Source organism: Stenella coeruleoalba (assembly GCF_951394435.1).
Source record: "Stenella coeruleoalba genome assembly, chromosome: 3".
In the NCBI taxonomy this organism is placed as follows: domain Eukaryota; kingdom Metazoa; phylum Chordata; class Mammalia; order Artiodactyla; family Delphinidae; genus Stenella; species Stenella coeruleoalba.
In genome coordinates, this window is record NC_137148.1 from 100824889 (window position 1) to 100846126 (window position 21238).

Here is a 21238-nt window from a genome sequence, read left to right on the forward strand (position 1 = left end):
ATTATAGCTGATTCACTTTGTTATACAGCAGAAACTAACACACCATTGTAAAGCAGTTATACTCCAATAAAGATGTAAAAAATTATACTGCAAAAAAAACTGTAAAAAAAATAATAAAAGCATTATCAAAAGACCCTTGCAATGCTTTCAGATTAGAGAATGACATCTAAAGTGTGCTTATCACCTCATATGTAAAAACAAATGAAGAATGTTGATTATGTGGTTAAACAACCCATTGTTGACAACTGCTATTTATTTATTGATCACTGAGTGCTTAGATGAAATTCCAGCCACTCTTCTTCACTGTAGACTCCTAATAGTGTTCTCAGGTAAAACTTTGAATTGTTTTCCTTCTTTCTCCTGATATAAGCAGGTCGTTTTAGAAGAAGGCAGACAACCAAACCTAAATCTGTAAGTGTTTTAGCATATGGCTCTGGCCTGGCAGTGGGGCTGGGCCAGTCCCCACCCAGACCCATTCTTGTGTGCTTTTATCTGAGCAGAAGTAGAACTTTTGACTTCTGACTCATCAGTGTTCAGGTTTAGGCAGGTTCAGATGACGGCAGTTTGAACGAATGTCACTATAACCTGGAGTTTTGTGTTAGAAGCTGTTTCTGCAGTCAGGGTTTGTTCCTTCAGTAAGTCCCGGTTTTAGAAAAGTTCTGTGGAGTTCATCTTTCTGTGACCTAGAGGATTCTAAATGCCTGGCTGTGGAGGCCGACAGTCTGCTTTATTGGAAGTTTAGCTCAGAGTTCACGTGATTAGGGTGAGTAAGTTCGTGTACTGGGTGCTGTGTAGGGCCCCAAGCAGGGCTGGCAGGGAGAGCCCGGCACAAGTACCAGGCGCAGGCCGGAGCCATGAGAGGTGGCAGTGGGTGAGGGCTGGGTGAAGGCATGGAGATGTGGAGTGTGAGGCACAATTTCATCAGCCCCAATATTTACTTACATTCATTTATTCAGCCAATGGTTCTTTTTTTTTTCTTGTGTTTGGCCACGTGGCTTGGGGGATCTTAGTTCCCAGACTAGGGATTGAACCCAGGCCCTCAGCAGTGAAAGCAGAGTCCTAACCACTGGACAGTCAGGGAATTACCCAACCAATGGTTCTTTTTTTCTTTTTTTTTTTTTAATACATTTGTTTATTTATTTTTGGCTGCATTGGGTCTTCATTGCTGCGCGCGGGCTTTCTCTAGTTGCAGCGAGCAGGGGCTACTCTTGGTTGCGGTGCACGGGCTTCTCATTACAGTGGCTTCTCTTGTTGTGGAGCACAAGCTCTAGGCATGCGGACTTCAGTAGTTGTGGCAGGCGGGCTCAGTAGTTGTGGCTCGCGGGCCCTAGAGTGCAGGCTCAGTAGTTGTGACACATGGGCTTAGTTGCTCTGTGGCATGTGGGGTCTTCCCAGACCAGGGCTCGAACCTGTGTCCCCTGCACTGGCAGGCAGATTCTTGACCACTGTGCCACCAGGGAAGTCCTCAACCAATGGTTCTTGAAGGCCTACAGTACACCAGGTGCTGTACTTGGCCCTAAGGTTGCCATCACTTTCAGCAGTTTCTTTCCAAGACCCTCAAGAAATCCCAGAACTCTCTTTCAGAAAGATTCTTCCTGTTTGTGAACACCATGTACACCTGAGCTATAGTTAAATCAACTAATCCTGTATTGCTCCATGGAGAGTTGAATGTATAAACACAGTTATGTTAACAAGCTTCAATATGAGCAAACTGTTAACTTCAGTTTTCTTATCTTTAAAACAGGTGAACGATGATAATACCTAACCATAAAGTCATTAACAATATTAAATGGCATGAGGCATGTGAACTGCCTGGCAAGGGTCTGCCTCAGATTACGTTTAGTGCAAAAAGAGCTACCGCTGTAATTAGGCCTCTCTCTGCCTTCACAACCTTGGCTCAGTCCTTCTCTGAAGGCCAGGTACCAAAACACAGTCTAGAAGCCTGTGTGAAAGACAGCTGGGGGCGTGGTCTCCCAACAAATTTCCTTGTTGCCTAACACATGGGGCAACCAGGGAGCATTAAATGGGTACGATGGTCCAAGGAGAGGGGAAAATTGATGTGCGTCCTTGGGTGCTGACAAGTGTCAGCGTGTTGTGCTTGTTCTGATACTGGCCCATGCGGCATTAGAGCCAGCCTTTGTGAATCAGGCAGATGCTTATGTTTATTTTGTAACCTTGACCTCCTTGAGAGAACTTTCTGTGAGAAGGGAAGTAGCAACACTGTTGAAGAGTGGACCTTGGATGACACCCAGCCACTTCCTAACCATGTTTTTAACAGTCCCCAGTTGTTTAAATGCTTTGAGCCTTGGTTCTCATAAATAGGCATACTAGGAATGCTTTATATCCATTAGGGATTGTTTTAATCAAGTGAAATAATAGGTGTAAAGCCCTTAACACGTGGTTGGTTCTGTAGTAGTTAGTGTTGGCATTTGTTTCTAAGAATTTAAATCTTTATGTTGGATTTCTATAGAGAGTTCCCTAAGTTAGGCTTGTGTGGGATTCCTGATTTGAGTACATTGGATACTGTGAACCCCTCTCCTGTTCCTTCACTTTACCACCAAAGCAAAACAAAAACAACAAAAATAATGCCTCTCAAGTAAACATTTCATAGAAATTCCAGTATGGCAAAGCGATTTGGGGTTCATGAAGTTGAATTAGAGTTTGACCTGTGTTTATTTTATTCATGAACTGTTTAGGATTTTCTCATGTCCGGTAGACACACTCTGTCAAAACCAATTAATGATAAAGTTTTGCCAAATGCAGAATACAGTGCCATGAAAAAAGTTTACTTAGAACTCCAGAGAGCTTGAATATTATGACTTTATTTATTATTTTTTTTATACACATCAATGTGTACATGTCAATCCCAATCGCCCAATTCATCCCACCACCACCCCCCACCCCCCTGCCGCTTTCCCCCCTTGGTGTCCATATGTTTGTTCTCTACATCTGTGTATGACTTCATTTTTTTTTTTTTTTTGTCTAAATGTTTTTATTGGAAACAGATAGTTGCACCAAGCAAGAGCGTACTTTCCCCACTCCAAATTAAAACAGCACAACAGGGGCAAACATTTGGCAGGACAGTTCCAATGTGTGAACATCCTTCTTTCTACGCACTGTGGTTGGGGTAACTTTATTTGTAAGCAGTCATTCTTAGACAAAATATTAACCCCAAAGTACTGATGTCACTCGAAAGGAAGTGGCCTTAATTTCATGTGTGGGGCAGTATGTTCTATAAATGCCAAAAGGTGGGAGAAGCACAAACACAACCCACTCTTTAAAAAAACTAAATCATTCAAAGTAGAATTTTTCCATCCCCCCACCCCTTCTCCTATAATAAAAAGTAGTGCTGGGCTCTGACACCCAGATTTAGTTTTTATCCTGGCCGTTTACAAAGTGTTCCCGCATATGACTTGCATCATTAGGGTTATGAATAATAGTTCATTCACTCTGCAGAAAATATCTACTCCTTTCTCCCTTCTTGCCTCCGTGCTCATGTTCCTTGGGGGCGGCTGCTATCTGAGGGTCTCTTAGAGCCACCGTGCTGCTTGGCTTCTTCCAAAAATTTGTCCAAACCAAAAGGATCCTCCTCAAACTGAACTGGTCCTTCTCGGCCTCTTTGTCTACTGTCTGAACCAGGAAACTTATCGGGAAGAAATCTGTCAGTCTTTATTCTGGCTTCTAGGTCAGCACCATACATGTCCTTGTCCAGATTTTTACTGGGTCTGTAAATATTTGGGGCCATATCTTTACCACCTCTCCAGGCTTGATCATAAACATTGTAAATTTCATCTTCTTCACCTGCAAACCCACTGTCCATACCCTTGGATTGGTTGAAGAGCCTTTGGTCATACTGAACTTCATTGGAAGTCCGAGGATTGGGCACACCCAGAGCAATGACTTCACTGATACCTCGATTTTCATTTCTCTGCAGTTTCGACCTCTTATCTGGAGCTGCCCTGGAAGGATTCCGGTCATGCTGTCTCTCTTTTCGCCTGTCATGCTGGATTTCATCCCTCTCACGTGCCTCCCCATCCTCTTTTTCCACATGGGTTTTGATCCCAGCTCTTCTCTCCCTGGCTTTCTGGGCCATTTCTCTAAGTTTCTCTTCATGTTTCTCCTTTCCTTTTTGAGCCATCTTTCTCTCTACTGGAGCACGCATTTCCACAGCTCCACGAGCCTTCCGATCAGTAATGTAGAGGGCTTCAGCCAGTTTTGCAAAATTTTCATAGATGTGAACTGTCTGCAGTCCTCTTCCATCAGCTGCCAGATGTTCATCTAATGGAATTGTATAACCTTTGCATTTTTCCAGTTTGAAATACAGGGAGGAATCTTCCACTCTTCTTCTTCCTTCACGGTCATCTTTCGGCTAGGAGAGTGCATGACAGGTGCAGGAGGAGAAGGTGGTCCCCGGGGAATCTTCTTATTACTCTTGAACCTTGGAGGCTCCATCGGATCTTTCTGCATTTCTACCATTCGAATAACTCTCTGTTTAGCTCCAGAGTTGAACGCCGCTCCTTGTTGAGATGGTGTGTATCGGATATACTGAGGAGCGGCCAGTTTATCAGCTGCTGCTCGGACTGGCATGTCTGCAGCAACCTTCTGCGATACGGATTTTTCTAAGGCTACCCTTGTCTTTTCTGTTATCTCTTTAATGGCTTCTTCATCAGGTCTTTGCAGGTCTGGGTCATCTGCATTCATGACTTCTTTGGGAACCAGGTCAGTGTACTTGCTATAAATGACCTTGTCTTTTGACTGTCCCTGTCGAGCAGTTGCATCATACTTAATTTTTCCTTCAGCATGCACCTGAGTGGCCAGTGCATTTGACATTTTTCTCTTTCGTCCCATATCCAGGGCATACTGGGCCACGTGGCTCTCTGGAAAAGCACCTCCACCTCCCAAATCCTCTAATAACCGAGGTATCCAGCCTTTCCGGTACCCGTATGGGGGAGGTTCTCTTCGGGAGGAGACCAGGGAGGTCTGTCGTGATCTCTGCGATCTTGCCTTTTCTTCAGCCTCAAGCTGGTCCTGAGATAGCTGAGTAGGTGCAGGCAAAAAGCTGGTGAGCGCCATCTCAGGACTTCATTTTTATGGGGGAAAAGTAGATGAGTCTTATGGATTGCCCGTGCAAATATGCACTTCTAAAGAAGTCTTCTTTTAATATTTTGCCATCATTTGCTTGAGGCATACGCAGTCTAGGGGGAGTGCAGCAGGGCGGAAAGTGTCTGGGCTTGAAGGTAAGCCAGACCTGGGTTCTCACCTGGACAGGTGTCCTAATGACTCAGCCTCTTCGTTTGTAAGGCTGGGGGAATGCTGGCACTGAGAGTTGTGAAGATAAACATGTAACTGAGATAACAAATGAAAAGCACATACTATGGTGTTGGACATACACTAAAAAATCGTTGCTGTTACTATCCTGGATCTAAAAAACAGGAGGAGAATGATAGATTTCTTTATTGCGGCAGCACGTGAGAAGCACACGTTTTACCTTTTCTCGTGTCTTCTCTACCTCTGGCCTGGACATCCCTGCTCTCCTGCTCAGTGCCACCTGCCCAGGGGTCCGAAGTCTCTTGGAGTCGACACTGCACAGGAGGAAGCTGTTTAGCCTGCCAGGTAGATTGCATGTCATAAGCCTTCTGTCTGGAGATTGTAATGAATCCGGCTGTGATTCTGGTGTGGTGAGAGGTGCAGTGTGCAGAGTTATTCTTGATGGGACCAAAGTGCCAGCAGCTCCAGTGACCAGGATTCCCCCTGAACCAGTTGGATCCGAAGGGCTCTGGTGTTGTTGCTGCCCAAGTGGTCCTGGTGGAGGGGCATCATGCTAGTACCTTTTGGAATGTTCCTGGGATTTGGAGGTCAGAGTTGGAAGCCATGCACCCGGTTCATTGGGGGTTGATTTAGGAAACCAAAAAGAGTTTTCCAGTATCGTTATTAAACCCTGGAGAGAAACTTGAAACAGAAACTCAGTACAAAGGATAGCCCATGGGAGAGTGAGTTTTGGTAATTGAAGGAAGTGTTTTGTAAGCTTGAATGTCCAGTAATGTGCAGAGTTAAAATATAGGAAACATTTTCATATTGAAAATGGGTACAGAACCAAAAGGTCCAGGACCTGGTTTATTAAATAATAATGGTGAAAAGTGATTTAAAATCTTGTGTGTGTGTTTTAACGTTAGATATGCAAAAGCTAGACTAAGTACTTCTTTTGTTTGATTTATCCAGTGTTTGCTTCCTTTGGCTGCCCTGGGTCTATGCAGGAGCGCCTCCTGGCATGATGGAGAACTGTCGAGTTGTGATCTTTCCTCCTGAATTTCTTGTGCACGATTTTATATTTAAACCTTTATAAACAGTTCCACTGATGTTCTTCAGGTGCTGTACAGATTGTTCTTAAATGAATGTGGGTAGGCCCTGGATTCTTAAGTTGACTACAGTACTGTCATTTTCAAAGTATATGTTTATTTTCCAGTTTTTTAGATTTGGAGAGTTTTTAAAAAACAACATTTGCTCTATGTTAGTAATGTATTCATTTTCATTGGCCATTTATCATAGTGTCAGTTTATAAAAATAAAGAACTATTAGTCTTTGAAAGCCCCTTAACATATTTTGAACTGATCAACTGCTTAGTTAATATATCTGTAACATTGTAAGATAGTTAATTTTCAGGGATAGTTCCATGAAGGATAGATGGAGATTATTAAAGATCACTGCCATTTAACCTCTTGTGCTCTTAGTCTTAGCATACAAAGGAAGGAAAGCATTTATGTTATAAAGTAGCATAATTAATCTGTGTAACTTAGTAAATCTAGTCTTCGAATCCCTGCTTGTTGCCAGCTACGGGCAATCGACAAAGATAATGCATGATTCCAGCCCTCAAGGAGTTTGCAGTTTAGTTCTACACAAATGACACAGCACCCATGAAGCAATAATGAATGGTTTATGGTAATAGGTAGAAAAATAACAAGTTGTATTGAATGGAGGTTTTGAGAATGACATCAGTGAGGAGTAAAGTACCGGGAAGACTTCCTACAAGAAATGGCTTCAGCTGTGTTTTGAAGCATAGGTAGGATCTAGATAAGCAGATGGAAAGGATAAGCCTTTTGTGAAGGAACCCCTACCCCCCAAAAGGTAAAAACATGTAAATGAACATTATGTGATGGGGGATGGGAAGAGAGCAGTGTCCAGTGTGCAGGAGGTAGTGGTAGGTGGAGGGTGAAGTATTCTGGGTACATGGGGCAGAGCCAGGTGGCAGAGGTCCCTGTGGAGGACTGCCTTTTCTCTGTTTCTCCTGGAGGGTGGCAGCCACGATCGTTGAAGTGTCAGAGTTCATTCCACTTGTGACGGGGATTGGGGAGAGGAGGGCACATTCTAGAAGGTGGCATGTCTGAGTTGCTTTGGGGGGGTGGTGGTGGAGAGGAGAGAATGCCTGTCACCAGCAGCAGGTAAGGATGGGATCGGAAACTTTGAAATCGGATAACTTTGTGCAGAGGTAAACAGGGCTGCAGAGCATATTTCTGAACAGCCAAGTGACATGAAAATGAGGACGTCATGTTGATTAAACTTACCTTGATGTACAGAATGTTTCCAAAGGGGGTTGATTGGAGGCAGCAATGAGACTATTGCCGTGGACCAGGCTAGGGTAGGGGGATGGAGAAGTGACAGGATGAAGGGACAGTGCCATAGGGTGGGTATGAGGGATTCCAGAACAGTGGACTTTAGAAACTGTCTAGAATTGGTAGCTAAAAAAGGTAAATAAAAAATTGGCATTGACATATATACACTACCAAACGTAAAATAGATAGCTAGTGGGAAGCAGCCGCATAGCACAGGGAGATCAGCTCCGTGCTTTGTGTCCACCTAGAGGGGTGGGGTAGGGAGGGTGGGAGGGAGATGCAAGAGGGAGGAGATATGGGGATATATGTATACATATAGCTGATTCACTTTGTTATACAGCAGCAACTAACACAATAATGTAAAGCAATTATACTCCAATAAAGATGTTAAAATTAAATAAATAAATAAAATAAAATTTAGTCCTCCACCTCTGATCTCTTCACTTGCCACTTTCTGCCCTACATGCCTGAACTGCTCCCCCATAGCTCAGTTGCTGGAGGCCCTGGGCTTCTCATGCCTCCGAATCTCATGTTCTTCTGCCTGCAGGAAACCTATCCTGCTCTCCCACCCCCAGTTGGTTAGCTTGTGTTTTCCGTTTCTGAACCAATTCCAGTTTCACTTCCTCCTAGTAGCCAATGACAAGATTTTCACCTTTGCCCAAGAGTTTGCTTCTTATTCCTTTGACTGTGTCTTCATGTTCACTGTTCAGATGATGCTTGAGACTCAGTGTGATTCTGGACAGGAGAGGCAAGGGGAGGGGTCTGTTACCTGAAAACTGGGTTTGCCTCTTGGTGGGTATTGAGCCAAAAGATACATCCAAACCAAGGATCGGGGAGAAGGAAGGATGAATATTTGCAGCAAGTAAAGAGAACACCAGGGATCTTTCCCAAAGCAGTGTCTCCTCTAACAGCAAAACTGGGGAAGCTTTAAGCTAAGGGTTCATGCACATTCATGAAGGGGCTGCAGCAGAGAATTCAGCATAGAATTGGGGCAAAGGTCGACAGAGTCCAACAGACAGGTCGACAGAGCTCGATACATAGGTTTTGTCCCTGTCTTCCAAGTGTCTGGTTGGTCATCAGTCCAGGTGAAGCACATGGGTAGGTGAGGCCCACTGTGTGGTTAGGGGCCCAGCAGCTGTTCTAGAGAGAACAGAGGGGTCAGGAGGAAGAGGTGAGGATGTGGACCTTTGAGGAGCCATTTCAGTGGGGGGGATGGAAGTCAGATTGCAGTGAATTAGGGAAGTTGGAGAGAGTGAGGAAAATGGAGTGTGGACCCTTTCAGGTGCTTTGACAGTGAAAGGAGGGAAAGAAAGCACAGCAGCAAGAAGAAAAGCAGGGTCAGGTAAAGGCTCTTTCTAAATCAGAACACTGGCAGTGAGTATTTTAAGGTCAAGGGGAGGGGACAGTGGTGTGAGAGCCTGAGGAATCTGAAGGGAGAAGGAGTGTAAGTGGAAAAGAGGCTTCTGCGAGGCAGACTTCTGTTCTTGGAGTTGCTTTTCTTGTCAGGTAACCGGCTTGTGCCAATGACTCAGCCATACAAACTTTGGGATTAAGGGGTGAGTTTAGAGCACATCATCTAATGGAAATATAAAGCGAGCCACATATTTCTAGGAGCCATATTTTAAAAAGTAAAAAGAAACAGGTGAAATGAATTGTAATATATTTTATTTAGCCCAATAAATCCAACATATTATTTAACTTGTCATCCATATAAAATGATGAATATTTTATATTTTTTGTAGTAGCTTTTTTTTTTTTTTTTTTTTGCGGTACGCGGGCCTCTCACTGTTGTGGCCTCTCCCGTTGTGGAGCACAGGCTCCGGACGTGCAGGCTCAGCGGCCATGGCTCATGGGCCCAGCTGCTCCACAGCATGTGGGATCTTCCCGGACCGGGGCATGAACCCGTGTCCGCTGCATCGGTAGGCGAACTCTCAACCACTGCGCCACCAGGGAAGCCCTGTAGTAGCTTTTTAAATTGGGTGTGTTTTACATGTAGAGGACACCTCCCTTCGGGCTAGCCTCATTTCAAATGCCCAATAGTGGCTTGTGGTGAGTGTTGCCATATTAGACAAGCCAGATTTGAAGAGTAGGAGGGGTCCAGTTTACAGCAAGTCATGTACTGAGGCAGGATCAAGGTATCCACTTTGGGGAGCTGAAATTTTATGTTTTAGATCCTTTAGCTACTGATGAGAATTTAATCTCACTATTCTTTGTCTCTACTGTCAACCTGAATACTCTCCAGGCTCTTGGTTTCTGCTTAGATGAGATATGTTGGGCTTGTGTTCCACCTGGCCTTAGGTAGATGGAATCGTGGAACTAGGAAGCCGTATTCAAGGCAGCTCAAGTCACTCTTTGGGCTCAGTTCCCAGTTGCTACCACTTAGTAGCTGTGACTCACTGAGCAAGTTACTTTACTTTTCCATGCCTCAGTTTCCTGATCTCTAAAATGGGGATAGTAATGACCAGTTTTTATTATATGAAATTCTATAGGCACGTCATAGTGTTGTTGCAAAAATTAAGTCTGGAGGGTTGACCTATACTCAAGGCTTAACAGATTTTAAAAGGGGATGTTTAGATTACTTTATTTGAGTCAGTGTTAATCATCATTATAGATTTTTTTTTAACTTTCCTGGAGACTAGAACTTTATGAAATGTTACTTGACATTGGAGTTTAAACAAAAAATCTTGTGTTTTTCTTTGGAAAAGTATGAAAGCATAAAGCTTCACATTTACTCAATTAAAATACATGGAGCAATAATCAATATATTATCCTTAGGAGCCACCTGAAGTTGGGTGATATGCTCTTTAAAATCTTCCACAAGTTGCTTTCTTCAATAGCAAACTTGGGTTTGGAGTCTCTGGTGTTTCTGAGCAGTGCACTGACATAAGACAGCTTGGTTCTAATTGCATGCATCCCATGTTGGGAAAACTTTTTCATTATGAATATCTGAATGAGAGCTGTTAGGATGGAGCTGGAGATGAGAGGGAGGGGAACAAGGGAAGTAGAAACCTTGTTAAGAGCCACTGCCCATGTGCCCTTTATCTGTCAGTCAATATCCCATTTTTCAAATGAGGTTTTGCAATAACCAGATAGCGAGAGCACATCCTTAAGTGAGGATTGCAGGAACCTGCCTGCCTGCTTTGTCCAGCTCACCCTTTCTAACTGAGCTCAAAGTTGACTTTTGCCTATAAAAGTGGAAAATGGGCCCGATAAAAATGTTTAGTCTGCAGGGCCTTGTTTTATTTATCATATCAGAAAAGAACAATGTTTTGTGTTGTGGTCAAAATAGAAGCCGACCTTGCTTGTTCACAAAAGCTCAAATCCTGGAGATAAGGGGGGCAAAATAATAGAGTACAATGGAAAGAGTAGAGTGTAATTATTTGTAGCTTGTCAAGTGAAGCCCTTTCAGGCCCCAAGTGATTCAAATCTGGGAACTCTGCACAATTCTGTAAACTAACCACAACCAGCATCAGAGAAATCTCCCCTGGCCCGCAGACAGCACTGAAATTGCATCAGTTTGTCATGCACTGAGCATGCCAGCCTCACACAATATCATTTGGTTGCAAATGGGCCTGCCCCCAAAGCCCTGAAATACATTCTGTGGTATCTGACTCTTGGCCTGCGATTTGTCATGTCCCTGCTGCTATCAGTGTACAGTAATTTTAATAGATTCTGATGGCTTCCCGGTAGAAACGCGGGATGCATCTGGTTTGGGCATAGGACACTGAAGAGATTCTTCTGGCTGTAAACAACAGGATTGCATGCAGAAAAAATTGGAGATGCATTTTATTTCATTAAAAGTTGGTTTTAGGTTACAAGCGTGTGTTTTCTGAATCATAAAATAAAAATCCCTGCACAGTTTAATAGCTGTAAAACATATTGCTTGTTTTTATCTTTAAAGTAGTTCACACTTTAGAAGTGTATTTCTGGCAGCAGTGTCACATTTTAGAAGTCACAGCTGTAAGTATGGAATGAGTCTAGTAAATGTAATAGTTTATTTAGCCCCTTGCTACTCGATATGTGGTCCACGGAGCAGCAGCCCTGGTGGGTGTTTGTTAGAAATGCAGACTCTCAGGACCCACCCCAGACCTACGGGAATCACTCTGCATTCTCACAAGATCCCCAGGAGATGCCACCTGCACAGGAAAGTTTGAGAAGCTGAGAAACTCAGGCTTAGAGCACAGGCTTCCGAGTCAGAGAGACAGAGCTGTATTCAGATTCCATCTTCTGACTTAGTGTGTTTGACTTGGGGTGATTTGTGCTAGGCTTCAGATTTCTCATCTACAGAGTGGGGCTTATATAACTACGTCATATGGTTATTTTGAGGATGACATTAAGTTATGAATACGTAGAAATATAAATATCTCTACCTATACCTCTATATGGTGCCTGACATGGAGGGAACATACAATAAATGAAAGATGGATAGCGGTGCCTCTGTGGACTTTTGCCTTAAGAGCGTGAAAAATCTGTCTAATTTTGAAATAACTCACCTGCAAATAATTTCCACAATAGAGGGATTATGAATTTTGTCGACAAACTGTGGCTGAGTGTGGCTGAACTTGGTCTCCCTCCTCTCCTCACATAATCCCCTGTCGGTTCGCCTTTGTCCTGTAGTGTCATCCTGTCATGATTTAGAGTATATGGCAGAGCCATGGACAGCGCTAGCTACCTGGAAAGGTGTCTAAAATGCACCTGCCGATTCCTGGAGGCTGGACTTAGTACCATCTCAGCATCTGCCAGGTCCTGGTTCTAGAGCCCGCCCCTCGGTGTCTGGCCTCCTGGCCCTGACCCTGGCCCAGTGTGGAAGAATCTCCTGCCCTCATCTGTAGGCCCTATGTTCTGGTCCCACTGTGGGTGCTCAGGGCTCTCTGTGTTCCCAAACCCTCCTGATTGTCACAGGCGGGGGCGGAGGGCGGCACTTTTTCCTAGTATGGACCTGTGGGGAAAAAATACAAAGACAAAAAGTAACAGCCCGATATAAAACAACTTTTTTTTTTTTCTTGGGAAACACTGTTTTTCCCTCCCTTCATCTCTTTTTCTTTTTTCCCCCTCCCAATCTCTCAATCTTCTGTCTGTAAATGTAAAATTTTCAGCTCACTGGCTTTTAAAATTATGAATAATAACATAAAACTTTAGTTAAATCACTCAAAAGTATAATTTATTTCCATATCTGGACCAGTTAAGGCAATGGGGATGGGAAGGATGAGGGAGAAATGGGAATGGGTGAGGAATTGGGGCCGGCTGGGCACAGAGACAGGGGGGTGGAGTGTAGGAATGGATGGGGCAGAGCAAAGGACAGGGGAGCAGAGAAGGAGAGATGGAGTACAGAGCAAGGAGTGTCGAGGCAAGAGGGGGAGTCAGCTGGGCTACCAATGTTTGGTCAGTGTCAGTTAACTGGCTCATCTGTGTTTCAGAAGGTAGGAGGTAACTGCCACTCAACACAATTTCCTCATCTTGGAACTGCCTGTAAAATCTTGCATGTTATGTGTATGTATGTTTCCAGGGAGGTCTGCAGATTTTCACATCTGTGACCCCAAGAAAGGCTGAGAAATCACTTATTCCAAATCACAATTCCAGACTACCTTCTTGCCAAAGATGAAACAGCTCTTTAAGTTGTATTTCTGTATATTTGATTTCCTTTTTCGTTAAACAGTCTTATTAATGTAATAGCATCTTTCTGTATTTGTTCATATATAGTTCGTATCTAGCTAAACCTCTTGATGTCTTGAAATGAACAGATGGCATATCTTCCTGAATATTGTATTTTTTTCTTTTCAAATTTTAAACTAATGTGATTAATTGGTTGCTTTAGAGATGGTTCACTTTTGTCATAACTCTCTGAACTTCTATTAATGTTTGCGCATTACGTTAAAGGGTTAATGCATCCAGTAGGCTTTCAGAACTGTCAGAAATGTATTACCCAAGATTGTCACATCACTGATTCTTATGTTAGAACTTTGCTTGGATAGACTGATAAATATTTTTGTGGTAATCTCATTGGTTGTATAGAGGAAGCAGACAGTGTCAGAGGGTTAATGATACTGTTTGCTTTATTCAGTTGAATATATGTGTCCATTTTAACTTATGAAATTAGAATTTGGAAGTCTCAGACATGAAACACATTTTCTAACTTTTCCTTGGGTTCCTATAGGAATAAGTTGGTCTGATATGAATTACGGATCATCTCTCTACTTACTATTGTTATATTGAATGACCCTCAGTTGTTTCTTTATCTGACAAAACATATGTCAGACAATCCATTTCTCTCAGTAAAGTCTGCGCTCAATAATTACAGCCCCAACTGCACTTGACTCATCTTAAACTTTAATAATGCAGAATAAGCAAGAGAGACTGTAAAGTATATCAGGTGAGGATTAAGAGAAAGGTTCTGACAGAAGAGTCGGCAGGTGAGATTGAACACAGACCCCTCAGCAGAGGTGCTCTCCACTCTTGGTACCCTCATAGCCCTACCCACCCCCCCACTCCTTGATACCTGTTATTCAATCAGACCAGCTTATTAAACAGAGAGAGGGCAGGTCATAGAGGTAATGGGGCCAGAGAGAATATACTTTAAACTTTATTTTGAAATAATTTCAAATGTACAAAAAAGTTGCAAGAATAGTACAAAGAATTCTCATTTCTTTCTAACCAGATTCATCAATTTTTTTTGTTTTGTTTTTGTTTTTTTGTTTTTGCGGTATGCGGGCCTCTCACTGTTGTGGCCTCTCCCATTGTGGAGCACAGGCTCCGGACACACAGGCTCAGTGGCCATGGCTCACGGGCCCAGCCGCTCTGCGGCATGTGGGATCTTTCCAGACCGGGGCACGAACCCGGGTCCCCTGCATCGGCAGGCGGACTCTCAACCACTGCACCACCAGGGAAGCCCAGATTCATCAATTTTTAAAGCTTTACCACTTTTGCTTTATCATTCTCTTCCCTACATCCCTCTTTTTATATATGTAATCTTTTTCTGAACCCTTTGAGAGTAGGTTGTGTATATTATACCTCTTTACTCCTCATTATTTCAATCTGTGTGTCCTAAAATAGGGATATTCTCTTAACGTAACCACAGTGAAATTGTCAAATCAGGAAATTTAACATTGACCCAGGATTATTTTGTAGTCTGTATCACAAATTTGTCAGTTGTCTCAATAATATCCTTTAGAGCATTTTTTTTTTCTCCTGGTACAGTATCCAGATAAGCATTACGTTTAGTTGTCCTGTCTTTTTAGTCCCCTTTAATCTGGAACTCTCTCTCAGTCTCTCTTTGTCTTCCATGACATTGTCATTTTTATAAAAGACAGGTCAAAATAGACTGTCCTTCAATTTAGCTTTGTCTGATGGCTCCTGCTGGGTAGACTCAGGTCACGGATTTGGAGCTGGAAATCTCCATTAATGTTACTATGTCCTTGTTAGGGTATCCTATCCAGAGGCACATGGTATTTGTTTGCCCCTAATTGGTGATGCTAGTTTTGAGCACTTGGTTAGGGTTTGTTGGTTTTCACTGTTGTCTATTTACTAGTTTTCCTTTTGTAATTAATAAGTAACATTTGGAGAGACATTTTACAATTATATAAATGTTCTCTTCCTTATCAAATGGTTCCTCCCTGATTCAGCATCCATTGATGATTCCTGCCTGAATAAGATTTTACTGTGTTGTTGGCAAAATGGAAATTTTCTAACGCCATCATTCCTTCTCTTATAAGGAAGAGGTTTCCCTTTAGAGAGGCTTTTAAAAGCGTGGACTTAGAGCCCTGTCTGGACCATTAAGTCCCCAATGTTATCCTTTCTTTGACTATAATTGATTATTTTTAAGGAAATGAGCCCTAGATATGCCATAAGTTTAATCATAATCTTTTCTTATACCTATTCAAAAACAATTATAGTTAAAACTTTCATCCCTTCAATAACTTCCTGCAAGAATTTTAAATAAAATTTAAATAATACAGAAGGGTGTGAAATAAAAGCTAAAAGCCTCTTTTCCTCCCTTTCTCTGATCTCTGATCGGTAATAGTTTGGTATATCCCCCTTCAGACAGAAGTGGAATGATAACATACTTATTATTTTGCAAATTGTTTTTCCAAATTGAGGATTTATGTATCAAATCTTTTTTTTTTTTTTTGCGGTACGCGGGCCTCTCACTGTTGTGGCCTCTCCCATTGCGGAGCACAGGCTCCGGACGCGCAGGCTCAGTGGCCATGGCTCACGGGCCCAGCCGCTCCGCAGCACGTGGGATCTTCCCGCACCGGGGAACGAACCTGTGTCCCCTGCATCGGCAGGCGGACTCTCAACCACTGCGCCAGCAGGGAAGCCCTACAATCTATTTTTTAAAAGTATAAGTTTTGCATTACCTCAGATTTTCATTTGTCTCCTCCCACACTTATTGGTATTTCAGCAATAATGCATCCTCTCCAAAAAGGCCTCTCATTATTCTGGAGAAATATTACTAGATCTTCAAGTCTTATTAAAAATTAAATCGGCTTTGGTCTGATTTATTTACATATAGACTGATTTTTTTTCAAACTCTTGTTATTATATTCAGCTATATTATTCTTTGAATATATTTTGGGGGCTGGCTAGGAAAGTTAATGTTTCTGTGAAGAAATGTGTTGTCAGTAGTAGATATTGACTTATGAGCAAACACATAAGAACAAAGTATGTATGTATGTTGGAGACCATCTAGTGACCAAAACGATGCTTCTGTCAGTGAAATAGGAATTGTAAGTTTAAGAATATGAGTGTTGTGAGGTCAAAGGCATATGTCTTTATAACATAGTTAGCACCTACAAACAATGGAGTAGTCCTTGTAGCAAACCTATTTCTTTTTATTTTTTTCCCCCAATGTTTAATTTTAAAAAAATATTGATAGCACAGTACAAAGAGTAGTTATATTCACTCAGATTCACCATCTGTTAACGTTTTGCCACCTTTGCTTTGTTCTCTCTCTCTGTCTCACACATACACAGACACACACACACACATATTTATTTTTTTATTTTGGGTGAATCCTTTGAAAATAATTTGCACACTTACTTTCACCCCTAAATTACAACATTTCACTCCTTTGACCCAGTGGTTAACAGGAATAATGATCTTTGGCCTGGTTAAGCTATTAAATTGATAGTTGCAAAATGATGATTTTTCTAATTCCATCATTCCTTCCACGTTTATTAACTGGCATTCTTCTGTGAAGAGGAGCTTCTCCCCTTCCTTGTTCTCCCCTCATATCTCTATAGACTCATGGATATTTTTTTTAAGTATAAGTTTTTTCTAGTGTTGTCATTATTCTTTTTAATGCCCAAATTATCCCAGATTTGTCCCATGGGATCTCATTCAATTTGACTCGTGTCCTTTTGATATGACCGCATTTGTCTGTGATCACTGTTTCTTTCTGTCCAACAAGATATGAAGGTTCACTGTGGACTTGCCTAATCTGAGACTTTTCCCATGGATGCCTGCTTCTTTTTAGTGGGGAATAGCATCTAGAAACTAAGATAGGGATGCTAAGTGTCCTATGGTTTATCATTGCCACCAGACCCTCTCAGTTGCTAGAACTATGAAATATATTACATATATACTTATTATAATAGGCATATATGTGTGTATATATCTGAATATATACTATATATCATACTCATGAGTATATACCCATTTTAAATTATGACTACATTTCATGTATCTCCTTTTTCTTCATGCATAAAAATTCCAGCATTTCAAGCCCCAAATTATTCTAACACGAAGCCTACCAAATAAAATTTAAGACCTTTATGCAATCCTTTTTGTATTAAAATATGTCCCATTATGTTTGTGTAGTTAGAATACTATGTTCAAAATTTACCTGCATTATTTACTCTATATTGTTATGTAAAAAAATTTAATGTACAGTTAGGTTATTTTCTCTATTTATATTCAATTTGTGGGTTTTTCCATCTTTTTTGTTTAAATTTATTAATATATAGAACAACTTATTTGGTTCGAAACTATATACAAAGGTATTTTTGGAAAAGTCTCACTCTCCTTGCCTTCTATGCACATGTCTATAGGTAACCAGTGTTATTAGGTTCTGGTTTATACTTCTTGTGTTTCTTTTCTGTACACACACACACACACACACACACTCTCTCTCTCTCTCTCTCTCTCTCTCTCTCAACCTAATATATCTCCATCTCTTATTATATCTTCATTCCTTATTTTCCCTTTCATAACAATTAACATACTATATGTAATCTTTCTTCCTTGATGTTTTTTTTCAGTCAGTATATCCTAGAAAGCGCTCTGTATGAGTTCATAAGAATCCTCCTCATTTGTAATGACTACATGGTACTTCATTGTGTGGCTAGTGTCCTATGGATGGGCATTTGGGTTTTCATTATTTTCTTCTTACAAATAATACTTTTGCAGCAATTTTTTAATGAGCAACTGCTATGGACACAGCATTCTTTTAGTTCTGCTTTGTGATATAGTGAAAAATAAGGTTTGTTTTCTGCCCTTGAAGTGTTATAGTCCAGTGGAGGGATGTTTTTAGAAGTGGGCTAGGAAGAGAAATGGCCCGGTATCTAGTAGTTTAATATAATCTAGATATTCTCAGTAATTTTTAGTTATCTGACTGCACATTCTCATAGAAACAACATGAGACAAATATGTGGGAGCACATATTATGCTGTTGTCTAGCTTCCAAGTAAAAATAAAAGGAAACCTTTTAAGGTAAGATAAATACTCTTCAGTAAATCAACATTAAGTAATTTTATTGAGCTACAAGTGCTAGGTTTCATGAAATCGTTTTAGTTTAGCCGCACTTTCTAAAAGTAAAATATAGTTAGGGAAATTTTTCTCTTATTGATATTATTCAGCCAAAATGGGAACTCTCTTATTTATTTTATCTTTTTTAAAAACCTTATATCTAACTTTCATTCCTGCATAGTAAAAACACATATGGTTGCACAAACCATTCATGGTTTGGGGGGACTTGTTGCCTTGGTTTTCAAAGAATTTGTTTGACTTTAAAATACTGTCTTTAGAATCACGTATTTAATCCAAATTCATGGATCCAAATTCCTTTTTAGTCTCATGCGGTAATTGCATGGTATTACAGAATATTTAATGTACATGTAGACAGGTAGTCTGAATATGTTGACATTGCTACATTCGTTGTAAATTACATGCAGTGAGTTACCCATATGTGATGATTACCATTTTGGTTGTTGGTTTGTGGTTGTACCTGGACTCTACATCTTGGCTCAGGGAACCTAGGAATCGAGCACATGGACATGGTTACAGTTTTCTAGTCGACTATGAGCAGTATTTGGCCTCTCTCTTTCTGAGTTCTCCTTCCTTATTGTGTAGATTTGTCCTACCCTTGTAACTGCCCATTGCCTCTTCCCACCTTGACATTCATTCTGCCATGGTCAAACCCTAAAACCTATAGGAATTAATTTTTAGAGAGAGTTTCAAATAAATATTCCCTATATTTAAAGGACAGTTTTGTAAATTTTGTTGTTTCAGAGATAGTTTCCATTTTATTTTAATTAGGCCAACACCCCCGCTTCCCAAACCTACGAAAAGCTTAGAGATATACAGTTTTTAACAGTTGTGGAAGAAATAGAGATCTTTTGTTTTTAAAATACTTTAAAAGAAAGTAATATATATCTGTAATAGAAAAGTTATAAGACAGAAAAGTTTAGAGGAGGAAATAAACCTAGGGGATGGGTCTAGCCATTAACTTGTTCATGATAAAGTTATTCCATTTGTATTAATTTTAGGTAAAACACATCTAATTTTAACATGATATCATCTCTAACTAATGTAATACATGATAGGCTGGTTTAAAGGTCACATAATTTACTGGTGGAGAAGAGAGTTCATTGTTGTTTGGATTTAAGCATCAGCCCCGCTGAGATAATTCACACCCTCTTGCATCCCACATCTTGGGCCAAGGGTGTAGGCACCCTGGTGTCCTCGTGACTTGACACAGAGCCTGGGCTGTGTTCTTTGTGTTAAAGACCCTCAGCTGGGGGATCAGCTGTCACCCCTGTCAGGGGAGACCTCTGCATAGTGTGTTCCATGAGTGCCAGCAGTTATGCCCTTTCCAGGTCAGTGCTCTGCTTCATCAGTTGTCCCTGCCACCTTCCCCATGTTTTTTCCAGCTAGCCAAAGAAAACCTCCTCTTCTCCTCATTTGAGCCAAGATAGGGCTGTTTTCAAAATAAATTTCACTTGGAAACAAAGGCAAAGACCAAATATACAAGCAAAAAAGTGCAGCAGGATAGAAGTGGATGAAGTTATGAAGCAGAGTTTTTTGAAATCTTAGGATAACGAGGTAGCAGATCTTTGGCACATGCGTTGTAATTTTCCTCCTCCTTTTCCATGGCAGACATTGCTAATCGATCCCAGTGCTCTTTTCTGTTGACTCAGCCTTGGAAACCTTAGCACTACAGTGTAGCCATCCGCAGTGATCTGAGTTGGTATGTGAGATGCATATCCTTTTCTTAAGATACATTCAGTCAACAAGTTGACTTCATAGTCAGAATTTACCAGGCACATATTCGTGGCATTCTGTCTGGTTCTGCCTGACTGATGCTATTTCAGTTGCGGCTGGCAAGGGCTCGTCTGCTCTCATACTTTGGTGGCCTCCATGGCAGCCAGCCACCATTCCTATCATCTTGGAAACCTCCTGTCCTGTACCAACCCTTCCGTTTCTATTTTAAAGTTAGACCACCTGTAGTTTACCAGATTTCTCATGGATGCTCTATTCACTTGCCCATATTTTTCCCACCTGCTTCGTCTAGAGTTTATTTCTCTCCCTATGGCCAGATTCAACATTAGCACATACACAATCGGAAAAAAAAAAAGTCTTATAAGTCTTGCCTTGTTTCTGTGATAGACCACAGCTTATTTATAATAGGACACAGTTTATTTATAATAGCCCACAGCTTGTTTATAAAGCAGCTAAGTCTCCCAACTACTATTTTCTTGGTTTATATAGTTTTTAAAAATTATCACGTTATGTGACTCCCTCAACCAAACATATTGACTTTATGAGGTCTGAGGTTTAACTCCAGCCACCAAAAATAAATGCTTATGGCTTTTGGAAAATGTGAACGGAACGCTTAAGTCTCCAGAACCCCGTGTGTGTCATTCTCACAGCACTCAGTAATTTAAAATTGAAAGCCAGAAATGTGGGCTTTCCTCTAGCTTATTTCTAACATTAGATCAATACAGAGTTTTAGAATATCGTACTTAACTGAAGTGTCATTTAACATGAGGGGCATGAACATATGTATTTCAGAGGTCTCTGCTTATGCATCAATTTCAGATCTGGTCTTCTTTGCCTCATCAGTAATGCCAGTAGGTGTCACTGTGTGCATTAAATGGAAATCAAAGCTGTCATTAAATGAATTTCTAAAATTAAGTGTCATTACAGTTTTTTTCAAAAAGAGAGCTCCTAAGGGTAAGCAAGAATATTGTTACCCTTTCCTATTTTTACTAAAAATAAATTACCTTCTTAGGCTATTTTAGAAAACATGATCCCATTGTTTCTTTTCCCATCCTATCTTACTATTTCTGCGAGCTCTTAGATACATATACAAATATGTTTGGGGTGCATTCACAAGAGGCAGAAGACAGTATACA

General features: G+C 41.2%; 2 protein-coding genes across 2 annotated transcripts in view; one reads left to right on the forward strand and one right to left on the reverse strand.

Annotated features, from left to right (window-relative positions):
* The window catches only part of SNX24 (sorting nexin 24), a 163271-nt gene that overhangs the window by 18825 nt on the left and 123208 nt on the right, over positions 1-21238 (forward strand). The gene's annotated exons all lie outside the window — the stretch shown is intronic.
* On the reverse strand, positions 3117-6657 carry LOC307184150 (SNW domain-containing protein 1-like). Its single transcript, XM_079917446.1, is given in 3 exon segments — positions 3117-3507; positions 3509-4302; positions 4305-6657. Coding segments are annotated over 3 exon segments (1629 nt in total). The 5' UTR covers positions 5074-6657; the 3' UTR covers positions 3117-3441.